This window comes from Haemaphysalis longicornis, unplaced genomic scaffold (genome assembly GCF_048455015.1).
Source record: "Haemaphysalis longicornis isolate Haplotype H1 unplaced genomic scaffold, Haemaphysalis longicornis Haplotype H1 scaffold_12, whole genome shotgun sequence".
NCBI classification, from domain to species: domain Eukaryota; kingdom Metazoa; phylum Arthropoda; class Arachnida; order Ixodida; family Ixodidae; genus Haemaphysalis; species Haemaphysalis longicornis.
Window position 1 is genome coordinate 84,261,340 of NW_027526225.1, and position 23,165 is coordinate 84,284,504.

General features: G+C 49.5%; 1 protein-coding gene across 1 annotated transcript in view; it reads right to left on the minus strand.

Annotated features, from left to right (window-relative positions):
- The window catches only part of LOC144162906 (neuromedin-U receptor 1-like), a 282,304-nt gene extending 279,995 nt beyond the window's left edge, over window positions 1-2,309 (minus strand). Inside the window, exon 1 of the mRNA XM_077693626.1 lies at window positions 1,756-2,309. Within this exon, the coding sequence (XP_077549752.1) occupies window positions 1,756-2,029 (274 nt within the window). The 5' untranslated portion in view covers window positions 2,030-2,309. The remainder of the gene's footprint in view (window positions 1-1,755) is intronic.
- Window positions 2,310-23,165: the final 20,856 nt, after the last annotated feature.

Consider the following 23,165-nt stretch of genomic DNA (forward strand, 5'->3'; position numbering starts at 1 on the left):
CGATGCATGGAAAGCGGTTCTGCTGCAAATTCGTACACCAGTAATTCCGACAAATGCACCTTGCATGGTTACGCATCAGATCCGTGCTCTATTGTTTGACTGTACGGACAAACAAGAGAGCGCGGACATGACAATGCTTCACAACAGATCGTACCTCGAATAAAGTGGACGCCGTGAGGACTCACTGGCACTCACTAAAACAATATATTAAAGCAAAGCTTTCTACCTCTACAAGCCAACGATTTCGTAGTGGCGTGCGCGACAAGAAACTACGAACCAGGCAAATATAACCACTGGCGCCGCCAGAGATTGAACCTGGGCCAGAAGTAAAGCGGAGAGAGAGAGCCCGTCGTCTTAGCCACCAAGCTATGCCCGCACATGTGACACTGGTTTTCATTCAGCGGCTGGAGAGGGGGAGGGCGTTCTGGAGCAAATGGACTTCCTCTTCCCCACGGGACCGGACGCCATCCGACGGGAGGTCTTCCAGCAACTAGTCAACTTCCTGGCTACAACAGGACTAGCGCTGCGTTTGTAGCCATCGAGTCATGGACTAAACGAACGCGATATAGACTATCTCCCACTCTCCTACCGCTCTTCTCTTCCCCATTCTCTCTTCCTATCCTTTGAAGCCCCAATCCCCTTCCTTGGACTGGGTCGTATGAGGGTGAACTCCCCGTTGAGTTCAACAATATCCCCAGGCCTTTTCTCTTCCCTCCTTTGTTAATAAATCACCACCACCACCACCCCTCTGGAGGCGACTCATGAAACAAGACTGGCGGGGAGGCAGTGAGAGAGATGACGCATAGCCACTCTCCTAATCACCCTTCAAAAGACGCTCCTCTCCGTTTTCTCTCTGCCGACTTACGGCCGGTATATAGCGGCGGCGTCCGCCGCTCGAGCTTGACCGTGGCGCTGCTGCGTTCGCAACGCCGCAGCCGCGAATCCCAGGTAACTGCTGGCAGAGTCTCAGATTTCACTCTTTGTAGAGCCACGTGAGGGAATTCAAGTGACGTCGCACGGGCAATTGTTGTGGGTGTCGCTTGCAGCTTTGCTTTCCAACCACCTTCACACCGTGGATTGGAGCCTTTTTTTTCCTAGCCCTCGCTACTCACACTCACTCGCACTGAGAGACAGACAAAGCAAAATTTTTAGGGTTTGAGTAACCCAAGAAAGACTATCGCCTTTAAAAGCTCTCGTGCATGGTCGCTCGCGTTCTCGAAGCGGCGCTGCGAAGACAGAAGGAGCCTCGAAGTGCAGGCATGCAAAGCGACCGGGTGTTTGAACATCAGTGACGAAGCGTCGTCTGCGCGGCGCACACGAAGCCCTTCACCTGGCGTAATGACGTTGCACTCAAAGCCCACCTTCGCCTTGTCCCCGGTCACCGGCATTATCACTTGCAGTTCACAAGGTATGTTCCTTGCATCGATAAATGTTGAAGTTTCGGAAACTGTTTGAGAGCCATTTACGACCGTAGTAACCAGTTTTAGAATCGCAAAAAAAAAATACGCAGGGCTCTACTGCCGTTACAAGAACTTACGAAGTGTTGGCACTGCTATTTGCTGATATAGGTTAGGGTAATTCAAACACGCAGTAACGACATACGAAGCGCATTAAGGTTCACAAAGTGCAGCCAGGAAAATCTTGCTGTTTCCTGAACCTCCTGCCGCAGCTGTTGTGGCTACTATTGATTTCCCATCAGCGGGTTATACACTGTTTCTATTCAGTGGAAAATGACAGTTTAAACAGCAAGCTTACCGGCAGTCTTGGTTCCATGAAAGCTGGCGGCACACAACTTCTGCAGGAATCTTCTTGTATTATCGTCAACATTAGCCAACGCACAAGTCGCAGGAACACGTCCATCACCACTGTGACCGACACAAAAACCGATTCTAGGTGCTCTGCATTCCCCGAAGCGCAGAAGTTTTGTTCGAGCCAACTTGCCCACCAACATCTGTATAGGAAATGGTAAACTTAACCGGTTGTCACCTTTTGGAAACCACAGACAGCAGGGAAGTTCCTTTCGCCGCATTTCAGAAGGCAAAGAATACCGGCGGAAACAGCGCGGCGCCACCGACGGATACCAGTCGTCATTTAGGCCGCAGGGAACGGCCTGAACTTGGCCTGAACCGTGTCTCGGTCACTGCTACAGATATCCGCACAACTGCCACACCCATCCAGGAAGTAATGTCCAACATTTCACAGACTTTTCCGCGCACGTAACTACGTAAAACGGCCCGAAATCCAAGTATGGCAATGAGGGAACTCCGAGCGCCCCAGAGGCGCTTAATTATCGTCTGCGAGCGAAGGCAACTGGCTGTCTAGACAGGCGTGACGAGGCATCTTCGAGTGGCGGGCGGCGCCACGCAACGACGTCGGGCAGAAAACGCAGCGTTACCACGTCATGTTATCGCCGGCGTTGTCGCAGGCAGCTCGCGAGCACTTTCACCTTAAAAGCTTTGGAAGAATTGCAAGCCATTACAATTACTGACCACGGCAACCATCTTCTCGTCGGGACGAAGAACAAATAGGCAGCTCTTGGCCCGCGTTTGGGAAAGCCCTGAGAGCAGTGATGGAGGACGGCTGGGGCGGTATTCTCGTAACTGTCCCTTTTGAAAACGTCCCTTTTGCGTCCCTTTCATCATGACGTACTTCCGGTTAAGCAGTAGGCCTTTGATTCAAATAACGTAACTGTTCTTGCAAACGCATTTTAAAGACCTGAAACCGTATCAGAGTATCTTTTATGTGTTTATTGTTCCACGAGTGAACCGCGACGAAAAATCGTCTGCTCCAAATCGTCTGCTCCGAGTAGCTACGGCTCATAGCTCCGCCGTGCTTACATGGCGTCACTTCCGGGTGTTCGCTTTTAGCCAATCAGGCCTCGCTCAAAAGGGACACTTTTGAAAGGGACACAAAATGGACAAAACACGGGAATACCGCCCCTGGACAAAAACAACGGCATCGCTGCATGCCGACGGGAGCCGTCCAGCACGATGGCTGCCGGTATAGAAGCAGCGGTAAACAGCTTCTGTGGATGTGAAATAATCGTAATTTAACCGTGTTCATTGGGTTTAGCCGTTAACCCGCTGCAGTAGCTCAGTGGCTACTGCATTGTGCTGCTGATCCCAAGGACGCCGATTTGATCCCGGCCGCTGCGACTGTTTTCTAATGGCGGAAAAAAAAAACGAGAACGCCCATGTGTCGAGATTTCGGCGTAATGTTGCTTTGCCGCTAAGCCTGTTCTGCTGAACAACCCTGCTGATGGACCACCGCAAGAAGCAGTGCATGCTAAGGAGCGAATACAGCTTCGCTGTAAAAAGATAACTTTAATGCCACCAATTTCTTGAATAAACATCGTGATAAGGAATCGTTGAATAAAGCAAGGCAAGTACTTATGACACCATCTCAAATCTACGGAACGTAGGGAGTAGAATAACACGTTTTTATCGCTTTATTTTTACAGGGACTTTCGCTGCGCGGACACATCCGCACACGGACAGTTAGGCGCCCGGGCGTTTCTCTGCATGGCGATTTAGGTACAAACAGAGATTCTGGCGTCAATGATTGTCTGAAAAAAAAAAAAAGCAACAACGAAGTGAGAAGTTGAAATAAATTACAGGTTTTCCGATGTTTCTACTGCGTAGTGTGGTTTTTTATTAGGGCTGATACCAAATGCACTCAGTTTCCTGGGAACGATTTTTCCTGTACTCCTTCACCATGATGGGTTTCAGAGAAAAGCTCTCCACTCAACACAGCGTGCTTAAATAGAAGAAGCAGATTCTCGAGGGGCATGGCGGTTCCGCTCTGGACACCAGAGTCATACTTGGGTTAGATCTAGCCAAAGCATTTGATTCAGTGAGGCACGAAGCTATTCTCGAGAGTCTCCAAAAGATAGGGGTAGGAACGCGAACCTATCACTATATCCGCAACTTTCTAAGCGACAGAACAGCCACACTCCGTCTTGGTTGCATCCAAAGCGAAAATATCAACCTCGGAAGCAGAGGAACGCCGCAAGGCTCAGTGTTATCTCCCTTACTTTTCAATATGGCTTTACTGAATCTACCTAAGAAAGTAGAGGGGATAAAGGACCTGAAATTTAGTTTTTATGCTGACGATATCACGCTCTGGACTAAGAAAGGCAGTGACGGAGAAATACAAGAATGACTACAAAGCGCCGTAGATACAATAAACGCATTCATCTCTCCTAAAGGTCTGACCTGCTCCACGGAGAAGTCAGCACTACTTATCCTCCACCCTGAACACCGTTGGTGACGGTCATTGCCGACTGATGATCCGCACATTGAGCTGAATAACGCGGGAAGAACCATACCTATTGTAAACTCAATTCTAATGCTGGGTTTAAATATCCACGCCACAGGAAGTAACACGGAAATCATAAAGGCACTGGACAGGCAAACTATACAGACCATCCGCCTTATCTCTCTCATAACCAACCGAAAAGGGGGGATTAAAGAAAAAAGCACCATAAAACTCGTCCAGGCTTTCATAATTAGCTGGATAATCTACGTCACCTCTTACCTTTATCTCAAGAAGGGGGAAAAAGAAAAAAATCAACAATATGATTAAAAGGGCATATTAACGAGCTATTGGACTCCTAATGTCAAACCCAAATGGCAGGTTCGGTGCCTTGGGCCTTCACAACCGCATCGACGAGCTCACAGAGACGCAGCAAATCGCACAATTTGAAATGCTCTCCAAAACTCCTAGGAAGCCACACATCCTAAGAAAACTTTGCATTCCCTACGGATCGACACCGCTATGCTACGAGAGCTCATACGCACAACTCCACTACGTTTAAACACCCATCCGACATATAACAAGGCCAGGAGAACGGCAAGAAGAGCACAAGCCGTCACGAAACAATACGGCAGCAACCCCGAAACAGTATTTGTAGACGCAGCAGACTACCCGGACAACAACGCGATGGCTGCGGTGGTAGTGGACCACAAAGGATAAACGCTCTCCTCGGTGACAGTTTAGTACAGCATGTTGTTGGGCTAGTTGGTGCAGCATCATGAAAGTAGAAAAAACTGCGCGTAAAACTGCGCTTGTCCTGTCTACTTGTCACGGTCCTGTCTTTTAAGCGCAGTTTTTTTTACTTTCGGTGACAGTTCTCACAAAAAATACTGCACCTTCATAACAGGCAGCAATCGCTCTTGCGATCACCGCAACTCGAGCCAGGTACATAATCAGCGACTCTCAGGCAGCCATACGTAGCTACAGCAAAGGACGGATACCCCAAGTCGCCGCAAGAATGCTTCAACAGCTGCGAGCACCAAATTACCTGACAACGAAACTTATCTGGACTCCTGCACACGAAGGGGTACAGGCAAACGAACAGGCCCACACAGCTGCTTGTGAAATCGTCACTCGAACAGCAGTTAACCCCCCCCCCCCCCCCCTCCCTCAGTGGCAAAAGATCGCTCAGAGAAGTTCGACAGCGTCAACTAGTACAAAAAGATAACAAATTACTACAAACACAGCGGCTGCGAATTCCCATCCGCCCACCGCACAGCACACTCAACGCTGCGCAGGCCAAGGCATGGAGACAACTTCAAACAAATACCTACCCGAACCCACTGGCCTACAGTCACTTCCATCCAGAGATCTTTTCGGATAGGTGCAAACACTGCGGCCACGCGCAGACCTAACTCACATTATGTGGAAATGCCAAAGAAAACCGCGGAGCAAGACCCCTCTACCCCCCATAGATATCGAACACCTAGAGCACTGGGAAACGCATGCTCCACATACGCAGATACGCCTTGTCCAGATGGCCGAAGAAGCCGCCAGGGACCAAGATCTCCTGGATGACTAACGCGGCAAAGAGAGCCCAAGCTCTATACTTCTGGGCAACTAAAGTTATCTCTCTCTCTCTCTCTCTCTCTCTCTCTCTCTCTCTCTCTCTCTCTCTCTCTCTCTCTCTCTCTCTCTCTCTCTCTCTCTCTCTCTCTCTCTCTCTCTCTCTCTCACTCACTCCTATAACTATGTATTAGGAATGGTTCGTTGATCTCGTTTTATTAATCTATTTTTCTTCAAGATCTTCGTGCAGAATTTTTCTAGAGAGTGTATCGGAGTTCTTATTGTGGTTATTTTAGGCATAATTATTATTGCGCATTATTTTTTAAACAATTTCTCCCGTAAATTCAGTAAGGATAATTCATCGATCCTTGTCATTTTATTTACTTTTCCCACAGATTTGCACTAAACGTTCTTCTAGATATTTTGCTAAGTATCAACAATATTTCTGACAAGAGTACAGAATGTCAGCTTTAGTGGTATCAACGAGCCGTGGTCACTGTCAGCCGGTACCCCTCAGGCGCGCCACTCACCACTCGCGAGTGGTGAGGGGTGTGTGACGCTCATACTGGTAAGTGGGGAGCGGGGATTACGGCGAGTGGCGCTCACACTCACTCGCACTCGCAATCACAAGACGATGGCGAGGCTACTCACTACTCACTCGGGAGTGGTGAGTGGATGGGTGGTCAGTGCACTCGTGAGTAATCCTGCCCACCTATGCAACAGAGACGCGGTGGCGGCACATGAGTGACCTATGTTCCCTCCCTATGTGCGACAAAATAAGCCACCCGAAAAATAGGAAATGCTTGCAGCCTTTAGAGAAAGCAGGGAGACCTCCAGAAAAGAGGACGCCGACGGGCTGCGTCCTATACTCGGGTAGAAGTTAAGAACGGCAACAGAAGTTGCCGCTGCGCCTCATCACCCCAGCCGGATGTTATTCCGCGCGGCGCAAGTAGTCCGTTACAGCGAATATTTTGAACATGGTACGAGACGTTTCCGGGATCTTTTGGACTTAATACGCTTATGAACCGCGGCAGCGACGACGACAAACTAAATGCGAAAAGGCCGACGATATCACGCATTCATAGCAATTTCTTTTCAAAGAGCGCGCGCCAGTTGACATCCGGGTCCGTCGCTTAGGCGGAATGATACCGTACGTGAGCTATTGCCGTTGTTAACTTGTTCCCGAGTATAGGCAGTATTGCAGTGCAGTCGATCGCGGTTATTGAGGTGCCGGAAATGCCTCGGTATCCGTCGAACATCCGTCGAATGCGCGACATGAAGCATTCAGTTCCAAACTTTGCCTTTGAGTTGGACGACCCGGGGTCTTTCGCAATGTTAATCTCGCACGCGTCATCCGCACTTAAGCCGATGTGGCCACAGTCAACGAGTTGCGGCCTTTCATTTAGAAACATATAGGTCAAGGACATCCAGCGATGCCTACATGAATAATCGGTGCGTGCTAGTTACGCCAACAATAGAGCACGTTTACGCTAATAGCGTACCTACAAGGCAAACAAGGGCGAACTGGCCATGTCTCTCAATAATTAACCGCCAGAGAAATGTAGAAAGGCTGCAGTGTGTCTAGAGTGCCACCCGACGGTGCTATAAACACTCCACTAAAGCGACGTCCACCGGCGCTTCGATGAAAAATCCCGCGTCGGGCACTACTACGCAACGTAACGTAAAGTAACCTAACATGCCCTAACGAACAGAAAAAAAATTAAACACAGAAAACTATCATAAGCAATAAAATTGTAATTAAAACTTAAGATGCAAAAAAAAAAAAAAAAACAGAAGGGAATAGCCGGACTCGAATAACCGCCCTTAGTAACAGGAAGCTAATGCGTAACTTTTCCACCACAACTGCAGACGGTACGGCCTCTGTCTGCCCAGTCGTAAAAATTCGAATGTTGTTGGACGGCACTCTAGACACTGCGATGTAGAAAACGACGCAGACGGAAGAAGATCCTGACGATTATGAGAGAAAATACTTTGACTGCGTCTGTTGCAATGTACTGTCAACACCAGGTCATGGTTGTGTAAAGCAGCAGTACTTTCATCGGTGAAAGCTTGCTTCTGGGCTAGTTGGTACATTACTTATTATAAAACACTGCGCTAAATTGACATTGACGAAGACGAAAGACGGCGAAACACAAGATGCACACATACGAAAGCGCAACTATCGACTGGCCTCTATTTTCCGAATAAAGGCCGCGAGGAAAAGAGGTGACGATAACAACTGTCCAGAATTGAACACAGATAGGGTTTTGTGTGGTGGCTTCGAATGGTTGTCTTTCTATGATTATGTTTCCAATGTTTTCCGATTGGGTCGGAAAATAAAGGCCAGTTGATAGTTTCGCTTGTGCATCTTGTGTTCCGCCGTCCTTAGTCTTCGTCAATGTGAATTTAGCGCAGTGTTTTAAAAGAAGCGATTTCATCGGTGCCGCAACTACTGCGTTAGACTATCAACGGCATGTCATGATTGCATAAATTGAAAATTCTTCCAGCACGGCAGTACTTAAAACTAAATGCTATGGTTTTGCGATGCAACACATAAGTAGTCTTATATCTGCCTGAATTCTTTTTTATTTACGCTTTAGAGAGGCGGCCATCTTCTGCACCGGTAAAGAACGCCAACGACGTTTTTTTTTCCTTTCAGCCTTGATTTTTTTTTCAAGCAAGAAAATGTTGTTTGTGCGTTATACTAAATTTTAGGGCTTCCATAAGCCCACAAACAAGAAATAGAGCTGGTAGTGCAAGTATTAACTGATTTATCAATGATGTAGTCTTTTAAGACACGTGGGAAGTAAAAATGTTAAGCTCAGCAAACAATTTTGCATGTTTGCCTAAACTATATGACACCACGAGCCCACAAGTGAAAAATGAGCTTCGAAGTGCACATGTTTATAGATTTACTAGCTTGATAATAAAACTAGGACCTCTATTTGTTTGTGTTAGCCTCAATGACGTAATTTTGTATTCACTCGAGCTTTTCGTTTTTTTGTAGCGTCCAGCTCCGCTAAACCGCAACAATAATGATGTCTGTCGCAATAGCCATCCTTTAAGAAAAATTCGCCCAGAAAACTAGCAGTTTTCGTTTCGTTGTCTATGCGCTAAGAGATACTTTTATGGATTGGATCAATTGACACCATCAGGCCCGAAAGTATTAAGAGGGAAGCTGGTGAGCAAGTCGTTCGTTTATGGTGTTCGCAGTTTTAAAAATACCAAGAAAATGCCCAGCGCTCGTACAGGCGCTCCCCGAGAGCCCGTTCGTGTCATGGAGTTTCATACTAATATATACCAGACGGAAATCTGGCGCCGCTGTCTAGGGGAGCCGCGCTTCAGCGAGCGTTCCGTCATGTAGCGGGCAGGCACGTTCCACTTGTCCTTGGCATGGCTCATGAACAGGCTGAAAAGTTGGCTCTGGCTGCAGAAAAGGAACGATATTACTATAGAAGATTATTTACATTTGTTTTATTATTATAAACTTGAAGCGCGTAAAAGATTTATTCGTCAAAGATTATTTATTAGCTTCATACAAGATGAACAAGAAAAAATCTTACCATTTTTCGTTGATTTTGGCTTCGAGACAAAAAAGAAGCCATGTGGCTAGCTAAGCCAAGTAGGCGAGGAACGTCACTAGCGGCAATGGCGCCGCCCATGGCGGCCCGCGACTGCGGCGACAGATTTCCCTCTAGTATATATAAGTATGAAACTCTATGGTTAGTGTAGCTAACCCACTTGGGGAGGTTTGCCAACATTGTGGTAAAAAAAAGAAAGAAAAAAAAACCTCCAGCACTCGCCGCGTGCCTCGAGCGTTCGTTCGTCACGCCAAGCACATCCCCTTAGGGACATTGGCCACCATTGGCCACACACACACACACAAAACTCCACCGTTCGCCATATCGTGGCAAACTTGCTCGGAACGAGAAAGGTACGCCACCATAGCGTACACGTAAGCGCCTGCATCGCGCCGGAAAAAAGAAAAAAAAATTCCCGCATTTCCCCGAGGGGAAGAATGTGAAAGTGCGAATGCAGGAGTTGAATTTGCGCGGTTCGGTAATGTTCGCGAAAGAGAGATCACACACACACACACACAACTACAAAGAAAGAAAGATGCATTTATTCACAGACACCTATTTGTGTTGTCGTTGTACTTGATTGCTAGAGCGGATCTCAGCTTTGAAATTTCGTGTCAGTACTCCTTTAAGCGGGTGCATTAGCCCTTCTCACGCCCGATTCCTGGCCAATCCCCCACGTGGGTATGTGCCATGTCAGCGGCCAGGCAGCGCGCGCCCATCTCCCCCCGTTGCCAAGGAAGACGAGGAGCGCGCGCACCCGCAGCTGTTGCTATGCGGACGGCGGCGGACGCTTCAGGCTCGCTTAAGAAGTGCATTCGCACTTAAAAAAAAACGAGAACAACGGCCAGGGTGTCAGAATCGGTTTGGCACAGTCAGTCGTTTTGCCCACTCGGCTGCCACTGTGAGCTAGTACCCGAGAGTCAAACGGCTTACTCACTCGTGTGTGACTGTGGTAAGAGGAACCGTGCCATCTGCTTGACACATAACCCGTGAAAGAGTACGCGTTGCTCCTGCGGGCGCCTAGTCTAATAAGTGTCGCATTCCCTTCGTTCATTCTGCGTCTTGGATTTTCTTCTTCTCCACCGTTATAGGAACAAAGATGGCCTCCCTCGAGGAGACCAACCTCATACAACGGCTGTAGCCCAGTGCCTGCAGGACAGCCTTACGCACTCCTTATCTCTTTCTTTCTCTCTCTCATTCTTTCTCGGTCGCCATTTCCTCTTAACTATCCCCTTTCACTCCCCCTCTCCCCTTCCCCCCGACTTGGTTGTATTCTGGTGAACTCCCAAATGATTTCAAAATATCCCCAGGCCACTTTTCTCCCCCTTTCTATATCAATAAAGCACTCACAGTAAAGGCCGATCCGGCAGCGAATAAGAAGCAAATCGGCTGCAATCGTTGACTTAAACCGTCGTGATGGTCGTCAAGGTTGTGTACAGCTTCGCTACTTTCCAGTGTTAGTGTGAGCTTCCTGCATTCTTTTTCGAACAATGGGGCACTTAGGGCACCCTGCCTTACAATCGGTAGCACGAAAAATCGGAGCATGAGCCGAGGAGAGCACGCCAGGAAAGGTAAAAAACAGCAGCCGCCGGAAGAGGATCGCAAGAAAGGGCGATGCGTACCGGAGAACGTTCTGGACGTGCCTTGTATACCACGCTGCGTGGGCTCGGTGCTTCGTTCGACATCGCTATGGACACGGAGCACGAATGTGTATGTAGGAGGGGAAACGGCCCATTGCGGCTGGCACGGGCGAGCGACCAGATAATGTCCCAATGAATAGCAGGACGGACTACAAAGCTGCGACGGCGAAGGAGAGGGGGGCGGCACCGGATAGATGAAATGAGAGCGGCCGCAGTTCATTCCGGTAGTGCACAGGGAAATGTCAATCGCGGTGGCTGGTGTCCACCCCTAGGTGGAATAAACTACGCCTGCTGGTGGTCTTTCCTTTCCATTTTAACAAAAAATTTCATTCATTGAGCAGTACAGTTTCTTCTCCCGCGACAGATGCCGCCAGCTTCACCTCATCCAAGCACTTGTGACGCTATGCGGCCCCGATGGGAAGCGTCGTTTCTTCTGCTCTCTTGTTCTCGCTGCGGCACTATGGGTTGCAACGCACCTTTATCAAATGGGCTAATACAATCAGAAGCCCTTCCCGTGCCACCAAAGTATAACGGATTTAGAAAACACACACATTGAGTCTGAAGGTTTCCGCTTCAAACCTAAAAGCTGTGTAAAAGACTCGGGATAATAAAACAAGACACACGTTAAACACAGAAGATAATTACACAACATCCTTATCACCGAATTATCATTGTATTCTTTGCCGCTCACTCTGTCTTGATGGAAAATGCCTGTAAGTGCGTGTTTGTGTAATTCCGCATTCAAAAATTCTAGGGATTGGTATTGTTGAATGCTACCGCTAATTAGACTTGTCCTTTCTTCTCTATTTTTCAAAATTTCCGATGTTTCTCTATTTTTATTAGTTTGGGTTTTTTTTTTTGTTAAAAAGTTACCCCTCTAGACGACGAAAAGTTGTTCTCTGTGTTCTTTTTTTATGGGGCAGTCTTGTACGTGGTGGTCCAAGCTGTCTTCTAGCTCTTCCGGGCTGTGGATGGCCGAATAAACAACTCATTCGTCCGCAAAAAGCCTTAATTTTGTTATTATGTTACATGGAGGGTCATTGATGTAGATAAGGAAGAGGAGAGGGGATAAACAGGCTGGCAACATTTCCATTTTTCGCTATTTAGACAGGTAAACCTTTGAAAATAAAATCGAAATCTACGGTGTCCTCCTGCATTAACCTGCGAAGTAGCTTGTAATTAAGTGGGTCGCAATTTTACGAAAATTTTTCAGTCATTGGAATGTCTAACCTCTATTTACTTCTTGTTGCGGTTCAATATTCCAATGATTCTTCAGGTTATATCAAGCTTCATTTAATAAAAATGAATTGTAGTAGAATAGACCAGTCTATTTTTGTGCCTATATTGCTGCTTTCTTAGCTATTTCATCCGCTATTTCGTCGCAACGTCGCCACTGTGACCTTTTGTGTAAGGTAACGTTATTTTGACCTGGTTTTCTATTCTGTTAGTTTCTCCTTAATTCTAAATATTACACAATTTCAATTATTCGTATTGCTAATTGCTTTTACGGTTCATATATCGGTGAACAATTGCAGGCTTCGTTCTGTATAGCTGGTTTGAATATATTCAATAGTTTTTTTTTTTAAACAGTGATAGTAGCGCCAGGTTATTTCGAGAAAGTACGCCATTACGGAAGAGGCAAGAGTAGCACGAAATGCCGCCCGTGGTAACCGTCGTCGGTGTAGGAAGCGGCTATGGATAATGCGATGGCAGTGGCCCAACAAGGGTTCTATGAAAGTTCAACAGAAAGTGAAACAGCAGATCAACAGAAAGTCAAACTAGGCTTTTGCCATCCCATTCTAGGAAAGCTGTAAGTATCCACCGTAATTTTCCACGTATCCCGATTCGAGCTGCCTCCGTAGTCTGAGAGATACATAGGGGAACGTAAAATGCGCTAACTTAAATTAAGGTTTTACGCCCCAAAGAAACACCTGGGCTGCGAGGTGTCGACTATAATTTAGGCCATATGAAAGTTTTTAACGTAGACCAAGATCTGGTGGGTCGGCTCGTAGGTCGGCTTGTCGTATACGCTGTGCAGATTTTAAGTGCAGAGCACGTTAGGGGCTCGCCTTGTCGTCGTAGCTGGCTCGCAGGACCCAAGTAGAGCCACACGGCGTTCCGTCATCGCGGCGTAACTCAGAGACTTTGAAAGCCAAGCGGTTTATGTAGTCATAAGCATTCGAAACTCGTGAAACGCTGACACTTGTCATACATCTTCCCGTTGTTTGGCGCAAAGAAAACTGTAGGTACATTTGAGGCAAAATATGCGTAATTAACCGGCATCACAGGTCGTTGGGTTGGTTTCTACGATAGTCAGTGAAAAAATTCCCCCGCATTTCCCCGAGGGGGAGAATGTGAAAGTGCGAATGCACGGTTGTCGGCCCGCTTGCGGCGCTTGCGCTCGGCCCCCGCAGCCCACCGCCTCGCCGCCTTCTCTTCCATCTCTTCCATCGGGTTTGTAGTATCACGTGTACACCACGCAGTTATCAAGCCGCTATAACGCCGCTGAGTCGCCAACGCACGCCGCTGACGACATAGTTTGAATGCGTTAAAGATATAAGGCGCGTCTAACACTGATATCACCGTCGCGTCCGTGGCTTGGTCGGTAGCGCGTCGCGCTGCGGCCCGCAAAGTCCTCGGATCGAAACCTGGCGCCGGATGCTGTTTTTTCTTTAAAGAGCACTGCGGACGCCGCCGCCGCCGCCGCCGACGCCGGCGGTGGATGGTTTGGGGTCGCTTATAAAGAGCATTCGCTCTTAAAAAAAAAAAAAAGTGGCAGTGCTACGCCGGCACGTGCGGCAGGAAAACCAAGCACACAAAGAACAGAACCCCCGCTGGCGCAGTTTCAGGCAGGGGGTGCGCAGCACTGCGAAGGCGGGAAATTTGAATTGAATTGGGTGGTAGCAGTGAGCGGACAGCCCATTATGGCGAATAACTTATTTGCACTTCCGACAGCTTTCACATTGAGTGGAACGGCTTTAATTATTTGTTTATTCGCTTCCAAGACCCTCGCGGTAGGATCAACCTGGAACGAATGCTCTATGTTGTCATCGCTTCTTGTTGCTCAGAATTTGCTAGAGGAAACCACAGAACAAGCATCGAAACCGCATTATGGATGATTAGGCACTTACGAACAATGGGACTCCCCCACCCCCACCCCATGTGTTCCTGGAAAAGATTATGTTTGCGGGTTATCTTTGAAGGCTAGGCAAGACTAGTGTCACTAAATGGGGCATTATTGCCCAAGACGCCGAGCGCATGCCTCAGGCTAAGCAGGACCCAGCATTTTCCGCCAGAGAAGCCGAGCATAGTGTCAGTAGGTAAGGTATTAGAGTAGCGGCTCTGAGGCACGCAAGTGTGCAACGGCGGCCGTTTTGTCGTTTATCAGTATTGCGAGATTGTGGCATCTACGCCTCACCGTTAACTTCTATCGGGTAGTTTGTTAACGCAGCAAAACGGCATCTCCGGACACACTTCTGTTGCTGAAATGGTGTCACACGCGTTTTTTTTTTGTTTTTGTTTTTTTGCATACGGAACGACGTCACTCACGTGCAGCCGCTGAGAAGGAAGGGAAAGCTCAGCCTACCAGAGTTGACCGGCTAAAACACACAAACAACAACACGGCGGCGCCCATCAACCGTCGCAGTGTAAGCAAATGTCACGTAATGCGAACTGACCATGGCGGTGGCACGGAACATAGGAGAAAAGAGTGCCGATACTCTGTACCCTTATCTAGTGACACTAGCCGATCTGGACATCAAGTTTCGCAGGGCGGGATGGCGACCTATTCTTTTTAAAGAGACTGTGTACCGTACAGAGTGGATTAAAAGAAATACTTAAAAGGCAGCACAAAGCCTCCGCGCATGCCTCGCCGTCTGGCTGCAGAGTCAGTAAACTGCGCGCATGCGTAGTTCTTTCAGAGCGTTCGAGAGTGCGGCCTTCTGTTATTAGCAATGCTTGATAAAGAAGCGACACCGGTCATTTATTTTGACGTGTCTTTTTATGGTTTGTCACCTCTGGTCATCCTGTTGTGTACTACATTCGGGAGCCAAGCGTGTAGCCAACGCCACCTGTATAAACATTGCCTAACGCGTGAACGAAAAATGGCCAAACAGCCACTCTCCTGTTGCTCTCTCCTACCCTTCCCCACTCCGTAGCCTTCCAGCGTGCTTTCGTGTCCGCCAGCCAGCGCCGCTTCTCGGAAACTATGCAAAATAGTGGAAAGTTTGTTTAGCGTTCCCGAGGCGGCGCTCCTACGCCTTCTGGTTTTTCACCAAGCCTGTCTGTCTTGGTCGGTCACTGATAAAACTTCCTTTGTCACGAAGCAAAATCCCTTGCGCTGCCGCAGGCTGATGCCGGCTTTGCGCGCTTATCTACTCGGATCACAGGCCCTGAAATTTTCTGAGGGGGGCATCCCACCTCTATCCCCTCCGCATTTAGGTATTGTTTTGACCCCGCGGTTCGCACTCCGCATCGGTACGCACTTGTAAAATTGAGGATTGTACTGTAGAAGCGCCCGGACAGCGTGGCGGGATCCCAGCTGCTTATCCATTTGTTTCCTATAATTTTCTGAAGTTTACAAGCACGTGATATTATCGGAAAGTAATCGTAGAAGTGAGCGCCTGAACAAAAAACGTGCACGCAATTTTTTCTTCTCTAAATACTCCAGAAAGAAAAATATCAGTAAAATAATGGCTGCCCCATCCGAAAATATCGTTTTTCAGTTAGCTATATGTCTACCCGGCAATCAGTATGTTCTTACACTATTTCAGTCCGCCTCCGTCTTTATCTTTTAAAAAATGCAGCAAGTATGATGCGAGCGACACGTTGAACGAGATTCCCCAGTGCGCTACAGAACTAGCGCCCCGTCGCGGCTAATATGTAAGCGAAACGGCCCTTGAAGCCCAACAGCTAAGCTGACAGACACACGTCATAGAAGTGGGTGCAGCGTTCGCGACTCGCGAGCAGTGACGTAAGGCGAGATGTCCGCCGGCACGCGCCACATAGCGGATCAGTGCCTGAACTAAGCGTCCCTACCCTTCCCATTGAAAAGCGCGCGACGCGTCAGGCAATGTTAATACAGGCGGCGTTGGTGTAGCAGGCTGATTGCAGCTAGCATGATTCCCTTCAACGTTCACTCTGCTCAGCGGTGACGCAGCGGGAAAAGGTGGCTCAAAATAAACGACCGGCGTCGATTCTTGAACAAGCATTTCCCATAAATGTAGGCTACACTCTCAAACGCTTTCGAAGAAGTGCGCATGCGCGCAGTTTACGGAATTTGCAGCCAGATGGTGCAGCACGCGTCAGAGGCTTTGCGCTCCGTTGTTCGCATTTCTTTTAATCCCCTTTGTACATGACAAGCCGACCGAGCTATTCGCGCAACACCGTTCACGTTTCGCCTTAGAGTGCTGCGATAGTGTGCGAGAACACAGGTGTTTGGTAAGCGATTGAAAACTGCCTCCAAATCACCTCTTCCAGGCGTTATAACGAAAAACACCATGGCTTATCAGTGAGTACACTATGCGGAACGAAATTTTCCGTGTGTTATGAAAGCAAAAAGTTTCTGAAAACCACATTTGCTCAGCGATATTGATTTTAGGGTGCGTCCGCACTTTTGGGAAGACTATCTGCATACGCTTCGTCTTCGTTCGCGCTGTTGGGGAGGCTGAAGTGTTTGTCGCAACGGTACGGCTCCGTGAGCTGAAATGATAACAAAGGCGACAGCAGTAGGTGCTCGCCAAGACGACGGAGGACACGCCGCGCATGGATCCCCGCCTCGCGCACCTGCTCGAGGCGCGGCGGTCGCTGCAGCTGCGCTGGAAGACGGCCACATCGAGTCGACGCTGCAGGAGGCGGTACGCACCATCGAGGCCGGCCTGGCGGGCACGGGTCTGCGGTGCTCGCCGCAAAAATCGCAGCTGCTGATCCTGCCCCCGCCGGGCCGGTATCGAAAGCGCGCTGCAGCGGAGGCGGAGCGCAACATCGTCGTACGAGCGGCAGACGGCACGGCCATCCCGTCGGTCCCCAGCGTTCGAGTCCTGGGCATGCACGTGGACGCGAACCGCGGCAACGGCACCACGATCGAGAAGATGATCACGAAGATGGGCATAGCCACGCGCCTCGTAAAGCGGATCTCCACGCGTTCGAGGGGGATGCGCGAGGCCAGCCTCCTCCGACTGCTGCAGGCCTTCGTGGTGAGCCACGTGGCCTACGTGGGCGCCTTTCACCAGTGGAAGGCGCAAGAACGGGAGCGCATCGACGCTGCCATCCGCAAGTCCTACCGGGCGGCCCTGGGCCTCCTGAACGGCACGAGCAACGCCGCCCTCCTGTCCTTGGGGGTCCACAACACCCTGGTGGAGATCAGCGAAGCGCAGCGCGTATCGCAGCTGGAGCGCCTGGGCAGCACCAAGTCCGGGCGCAAAATCCTGCAACGGGTGGGCCTCCGCCCGCCCCTCGGTCCCGCGGCGGAAGACGAGCTGGTCCCGCTGCGAGACGACGTCGCACGCCGTGTCGTAGTGCCTCCGCTCCCGAGGAACGTGGACCCGGAGCGAAACGTTGAACGCCGGTCGGCGCGGGCGCGCGCGCTCGCCAGAACGTACAACGAGGACGAGGGAGCGGTGTTCGTGAACGCGGCCAAGCACCGCGAGCGGGCCGACACCTTCGTGGCGGTGGTCCTGAAGGCCACCTCGGGAGAACTGCTCAACGCCGGGAGCGTGCGGGCTGCGACCGCCCGGCAGGCCGAGGAGGCGGAGATCGCCTTAGCCCTGACCCTGCCCGGCACGCGGACCGTCCTCAGCGACTCGAAGTCGGCGATCTCCAACTTCGCGAGGGGCACGGTGTGCAGGAGCACCGCGCGGCTCCTCTCTCGGATCCGGGAGGGGGCCGCCAACAGCACGACCATCCGGTGGTTCCCGGCTCACGCGGGCCGGGAGCTGCCCAACGGCCACCACAACCGCAACGAAGAGGCGGACGCCGCGGCCCGAGTCCTCGCCACGTGCCGGACCGCGCCCCCCCCGCCTCGACCGAAACCCGGAAGACTCCGGGGAGGAAGCAGACGACGACCACGACGAAGACGCAGGGGAGCCCCTCGTCGCCTACGGCGAAGTGCTCCGGTGGTACAGACGCGAAAGAGGGACTTTCCCGCCTCCACACCCCGGCCTGTCCCGGGGGGAGGCGGTGCTCCTGCGGCAGTTACAGACCGAGACCGTGCTCACGCCGGCGCTGGCGCGCCACGTGTGCCCGGAACTCTACGAGCGGACCGAGTGCTGTGTGTGTGCGCGAGTGCCCGCGGACCTGGCCCACATCATGTGGGGCTGCAACGAACAGTGCGCGCGCGACGGAGGCGACCGCCTCCCGCCGGACATTCGCGAGTTGATCGGCTCCCCGGAGCACGGCAACCAGCTCAGGGCCGTCCAGCGGCTCGAGGCAGCTCTGGCGCTGCAACGGCGAAAGGAAAGCCAGCGCCCCTCGCCTCCCGGCCCCCGCGGGGGTCGAGCGGACGGCGACGGCGGGGGCGATCCGAGTAACCCGCGCGGCCGGCCGGGCACGACGCCTCGGGCTCCGCCCGCTACCTAGCGCAGGTAGTTAGACGAGGTGCGGCGAAGCCCTGCGTGGCCTGACCCGCACCTTTCTCGCAGGACGAATTTATAAAGGTCATTTCTCTCTCTCTCTCGCCAATCCATGCTTCACATATGAAAAAAAAGAAGAATTACGAGGACACCTGACTCCTCCCTATGACATAGTGACTGCGAAAGCAGCAGTGTGCAACTGTCCAACGTGCACCCTCGTTGTTATTCTGATTGTCCTATCCATTCCGAGTCTTTTTTTTATCCTTGGGTTGCTCGTGCCGAAACGATAAGGACAGTTAGATGGAACGTACTATTTTCCTTGTCTATGATTGCTGCTTCTCTCATGGCATACCGTATTCTCGCGGGTATAACCCGCACCTAAAATGCGAAAATTTCAGTGGCAAAGTAGGGGTTCGGGTAACACGCGGCGTTTTTTTCTTTAGGGAAGCTTCACGGCAATGCGCGTTGTGCTTTGAAGCTCCTACGCAGTCACACTGACTAAGCCTTCCATGGCAACGATTGCGCAAAACACACAAGGACAAGGAAGAAAAAACAAGGACGAGCGCACCCTAACAACTGAATTTTATTAGTGACTTTCGCCTTGCAGTCAATGTATTCTACTTGCTTAATATAGGCTTTTTATGTCTACAGAGTATGTGATGGTTTGCTTGAGCAGTAGCTTTGGTGCAGCCTTTCCTGTATCAAATGTGCGGGCAATACGCGAGGACTTTTTTTTTTTTTTTCTGACGGGCTGAAAGTGGGGTGCGAATTATACACAGGGGTGGGTTATACGCGTGAAAATACGGCAGTCTAATTACTCACGTACGAACGAGTACAGGTATGCGTAAGACACGTTTCCAAGTTCAGGCCAGAGGGAACTCATTTGCCAACCTTTACTTATTCTTTTCCTCTTGCGTCTTTTTCTTCTTCCCTCCACATCTATGGTTGGGCATCGCTGAGCAAAGAGATTTGCGGGGGCTACTCACGTAGGTGCTACTTCTCTAACTGCACCCTGAAATTTCCCGTGTCTAAGTAGACGGCATCCACCGGGTTCACCTTCAGTCAGTTATCGTTGGAGATCTGCAGTGCTGCTCTTATCTCGCCTTCTGGAGGCCCCTACTTCAAATCCCACCAAGGTATACTTACTTTCCTTTTCGACTCGCTCACGCCATTTTTCACTCTTCACCCATTTTATGCGCCGTCTGTGTGACACGAATGTCGGATCTTCGACCTGCCGATTCAACTAATGCTATCGCTTTAAAAGGGGATCCACCCTCCGCGGTGACTAAGCGGCTAAACGGTTGTGCTGCTGAGCACGAGGACGCACGTTCGATTCCCGGCCGCGGCGGCCGCTTTTCTGATGTAAGCGAGAAGCAAAAACCCCCGTGTGTACGAGATTTCAGCGCACGTTAGAGATCTCCAGGTGGTCAAAATTACTCCGGAGTCCTCCACTACGGCGCGCCCCATCGCCTGCGTTGCGTCGGCTCGTTAAACGATACAATCAATCAATCAATCAATCAATCAATCAATCAATCAATCAATCAATCAATCAATCAATCAATCAATCAATCAATCAATCAATCAATCGATCGATCGATCGATCAATCAATCAATCAATCAATCAATCAATCAATAAATAAACAAATCAATCAATCTTGAAGTGACGTCACATGGGTAATCGTTGTGGGTGTCGTTTACAGCTTCGCTTTCCAACCACCTTCACAGGGTGGATTGGCGCGCATATTTTTTAACTCTTCACCCATTTTATGCGCCGCCTGTGTGACAGTAATGTCGGATCTTCGACTTGCCGATTCAACTAATGCTTTCGCCTCAAAACGTAATCTGACAGCACGCGTGATCTTCGTGTCCCAAAGCTTATAAACGGCACGCTTGAGAAGCTGCTTCCCGAATCTGCATCAGCGTTGTCGTACTGCATTTTAATGCGTCGTCAAAAATTAATAGCACGCTCTTGCGCATCCGCCAAAAGCGTCAACGTACAACGTTCACGCCAGAATTCGCAGTACTACACGTGCCTTATAGCGGTAGTCAGTTGTTATCGCAGTTCACTCAGGGATTTATTGCTGCCATTCTCCTTCGGCCTCTAGTGGTGCCATAAAAACAATGTGCCCGAGATTCTCCTGGGGGGAGGAGGAGCGGAAGAGAGGGGAAGCAGATATTGCGGATCGTCCCGGTCTTCGCGGCGGGGGCAATGGAGCGAATGAGGAGCGGAACTCGGCGAGCGACGGTCGCTCACGGCTGACAGAAATGCCGTTGCCAAGGAAGGGGAGGGGGGGAGGGGGGCACACACACACACTCGCTGAGACAAAGGACACGGCCGGCCAGTTCCCGGGTCTCGGTGGCACACAATGGGAAGTCGTTAGCCGAGGGGCTTCCGTGGAAACCTGGCGGGGCGATGAAATCCAGTGCCACCAAGGCGGCAGGGGATGGTTATTTATATTCTTGCAATTCCTCGGTTCCTCTCCGAAATCCGAGACAATTGGAGTAAGGCGTCGTACTTCCTCGCAGATGTTCCTTAAACTCTTTCTGAAATCAGCGGAAGGTGTGCCGCCTGGCCCTTTTGTAACAACACAAAGCATCGGAGGCAGTGATTAAAACAACAAGCACACGTAATAACCTGCCATGGCGCCCTAACAACGTGTGGGTTCGAGCTAGTCGTCTTTGTCCCGTTCGTTCCCTGTCTGAATTTTTCCGCTTCAATGTCGTTCAATGGCTCCCTAGTAGCAGTCAAGCCATTCTGTAGTCGCGCCGCTCTAGCTCTAAGCTTTTATAAGTTTCCGCACTTATTCCTAATGAAGTTAGCAAACGTAGTACTATTCAACGGCGTTTAAGACTTCCCCTAGCCTCCGAGAGTTTGCGAATCTTCTTTTCGGATCAGAAGATCCTGACTGCATGTCTTTGCAAGCGTCACGTGCGGTGGAGGCTCAGCCTCAAAGCACAGGTGTAGACAGCTTGGAGAATATATTCGTGCATTCGGGTACATAATCAACGCATTAATTTGTGTTTTTTTTATCAAGTGGCTCTTTTTGTTTTAATAATTATTTTTTCTTTCTTTTTTTTTCTCATATGCCGTACTAAGCCAAGCGCAAGCATACGTGTTGGCTAACGCATTCGTAACCATTAAATTTCAGCTCTCTCTCTCCCTTACGTTTACATTACTTGACCTCTCAAGTGAATTTAGCGTAGCAAAAGCTAGCAGTTGTACTCGGCAAACGTGGCCAGTCTTATTCAAGACCGTTTTAGCAGTGACAAGCCACGGCTTAGTACAGTAGCTGCCCGCTCAGCATACGGCACCCGGCCGTGTTCGCCACGGGATTTCAAATCAAATCAACTGTTCAAATGAAAAAGTTGGTGTCCCCCAGGCGAAAAGTGATCTTAAAGGCTACCGAGGGCCCGCACTCGCAGCGCAGCCGGCGGCAGTGTTTCTGTTCTTTTATTATTACACCAACTCGTTGGAACTGAACAGTGGGCAAAGAATGATAGGCATTGTCACGTGTATAATAACAAGAATGCATAGCAATAGCAGTTGCTGAGGCGCAAAAACAACAATCGAGACACTACAATACACTTAAAGATGCAAAAATGCAATACACCGCAGATGAAAAAATGCAAAGTAAACAGAGAAAATCCCTATAGGATTGGTCAACACACGTTTTAAAAACGGAAAGTACAAAAATATATTCCTTAATTTTTTTTTGTATAGTAACTAAGATTAGTGTTCACATTTTCGTATTAGTTTATCAAAGAAGGAGCAGTACGTCTCAGTGATTGCAGAAAATAGCTAGTTCGTCGAAGCGGAACAAGTCCGTGAATCACTCCGTTGAATCCATAAATCACACATGTGTTTCAGAAACGCTACGCATCTTCAATTGAAAGAAAAGAACGAGCGCAATAAACTAAATTCATAATAACTAGGCTCTAGCCAGGTTAACTTTCCTGCCTTCCTTCTACAGCCTTCCTTCCTTGCTTCCTTTCTTGACGCGCATCATTTTTTTAGCTACAGAAAAATCACCGAAATGAGTGCGAGTATGGTACATTGGCGATGCACTGTAGAGTCCTCTTTTGTAGCAGAAAGAGTCGTTCAATATTTCTAAAGATAGTGGGGCCCCATACGAGAGTGCAGTAACATAGATGTGTAACGCACAGGACATATTAAATCTGAATTTTAGTTTTTACTGCCAACTTCACTCTAGTGCATCGGCCGCTGACGACGGGTATTTAGCCAACGCTTCTATGTAACACGTTCCCGACAAATCAGAGTAAAATGTTACCCCAAGTATTTTGTATTTGCTTAGTATATCGACCGTACGGTGCCTAATGTTATCATTTGATACATGGTAGCATCCTTGTATTTTTTGCTCCGAATAATATGGCGTTAATTTTCAAACAATTATAATTAGATTAGTCTAAAACATTGGACACCGCCTTCTGAGCCTATGCAGCAATTCCGTTTGTGTTTTTGCCTGAAATAAACAAGCTGGTGTAATCTGCATAAAGAAGGACTGAAAGTTAATTTCTAAAATCTACGTTAATGTGAT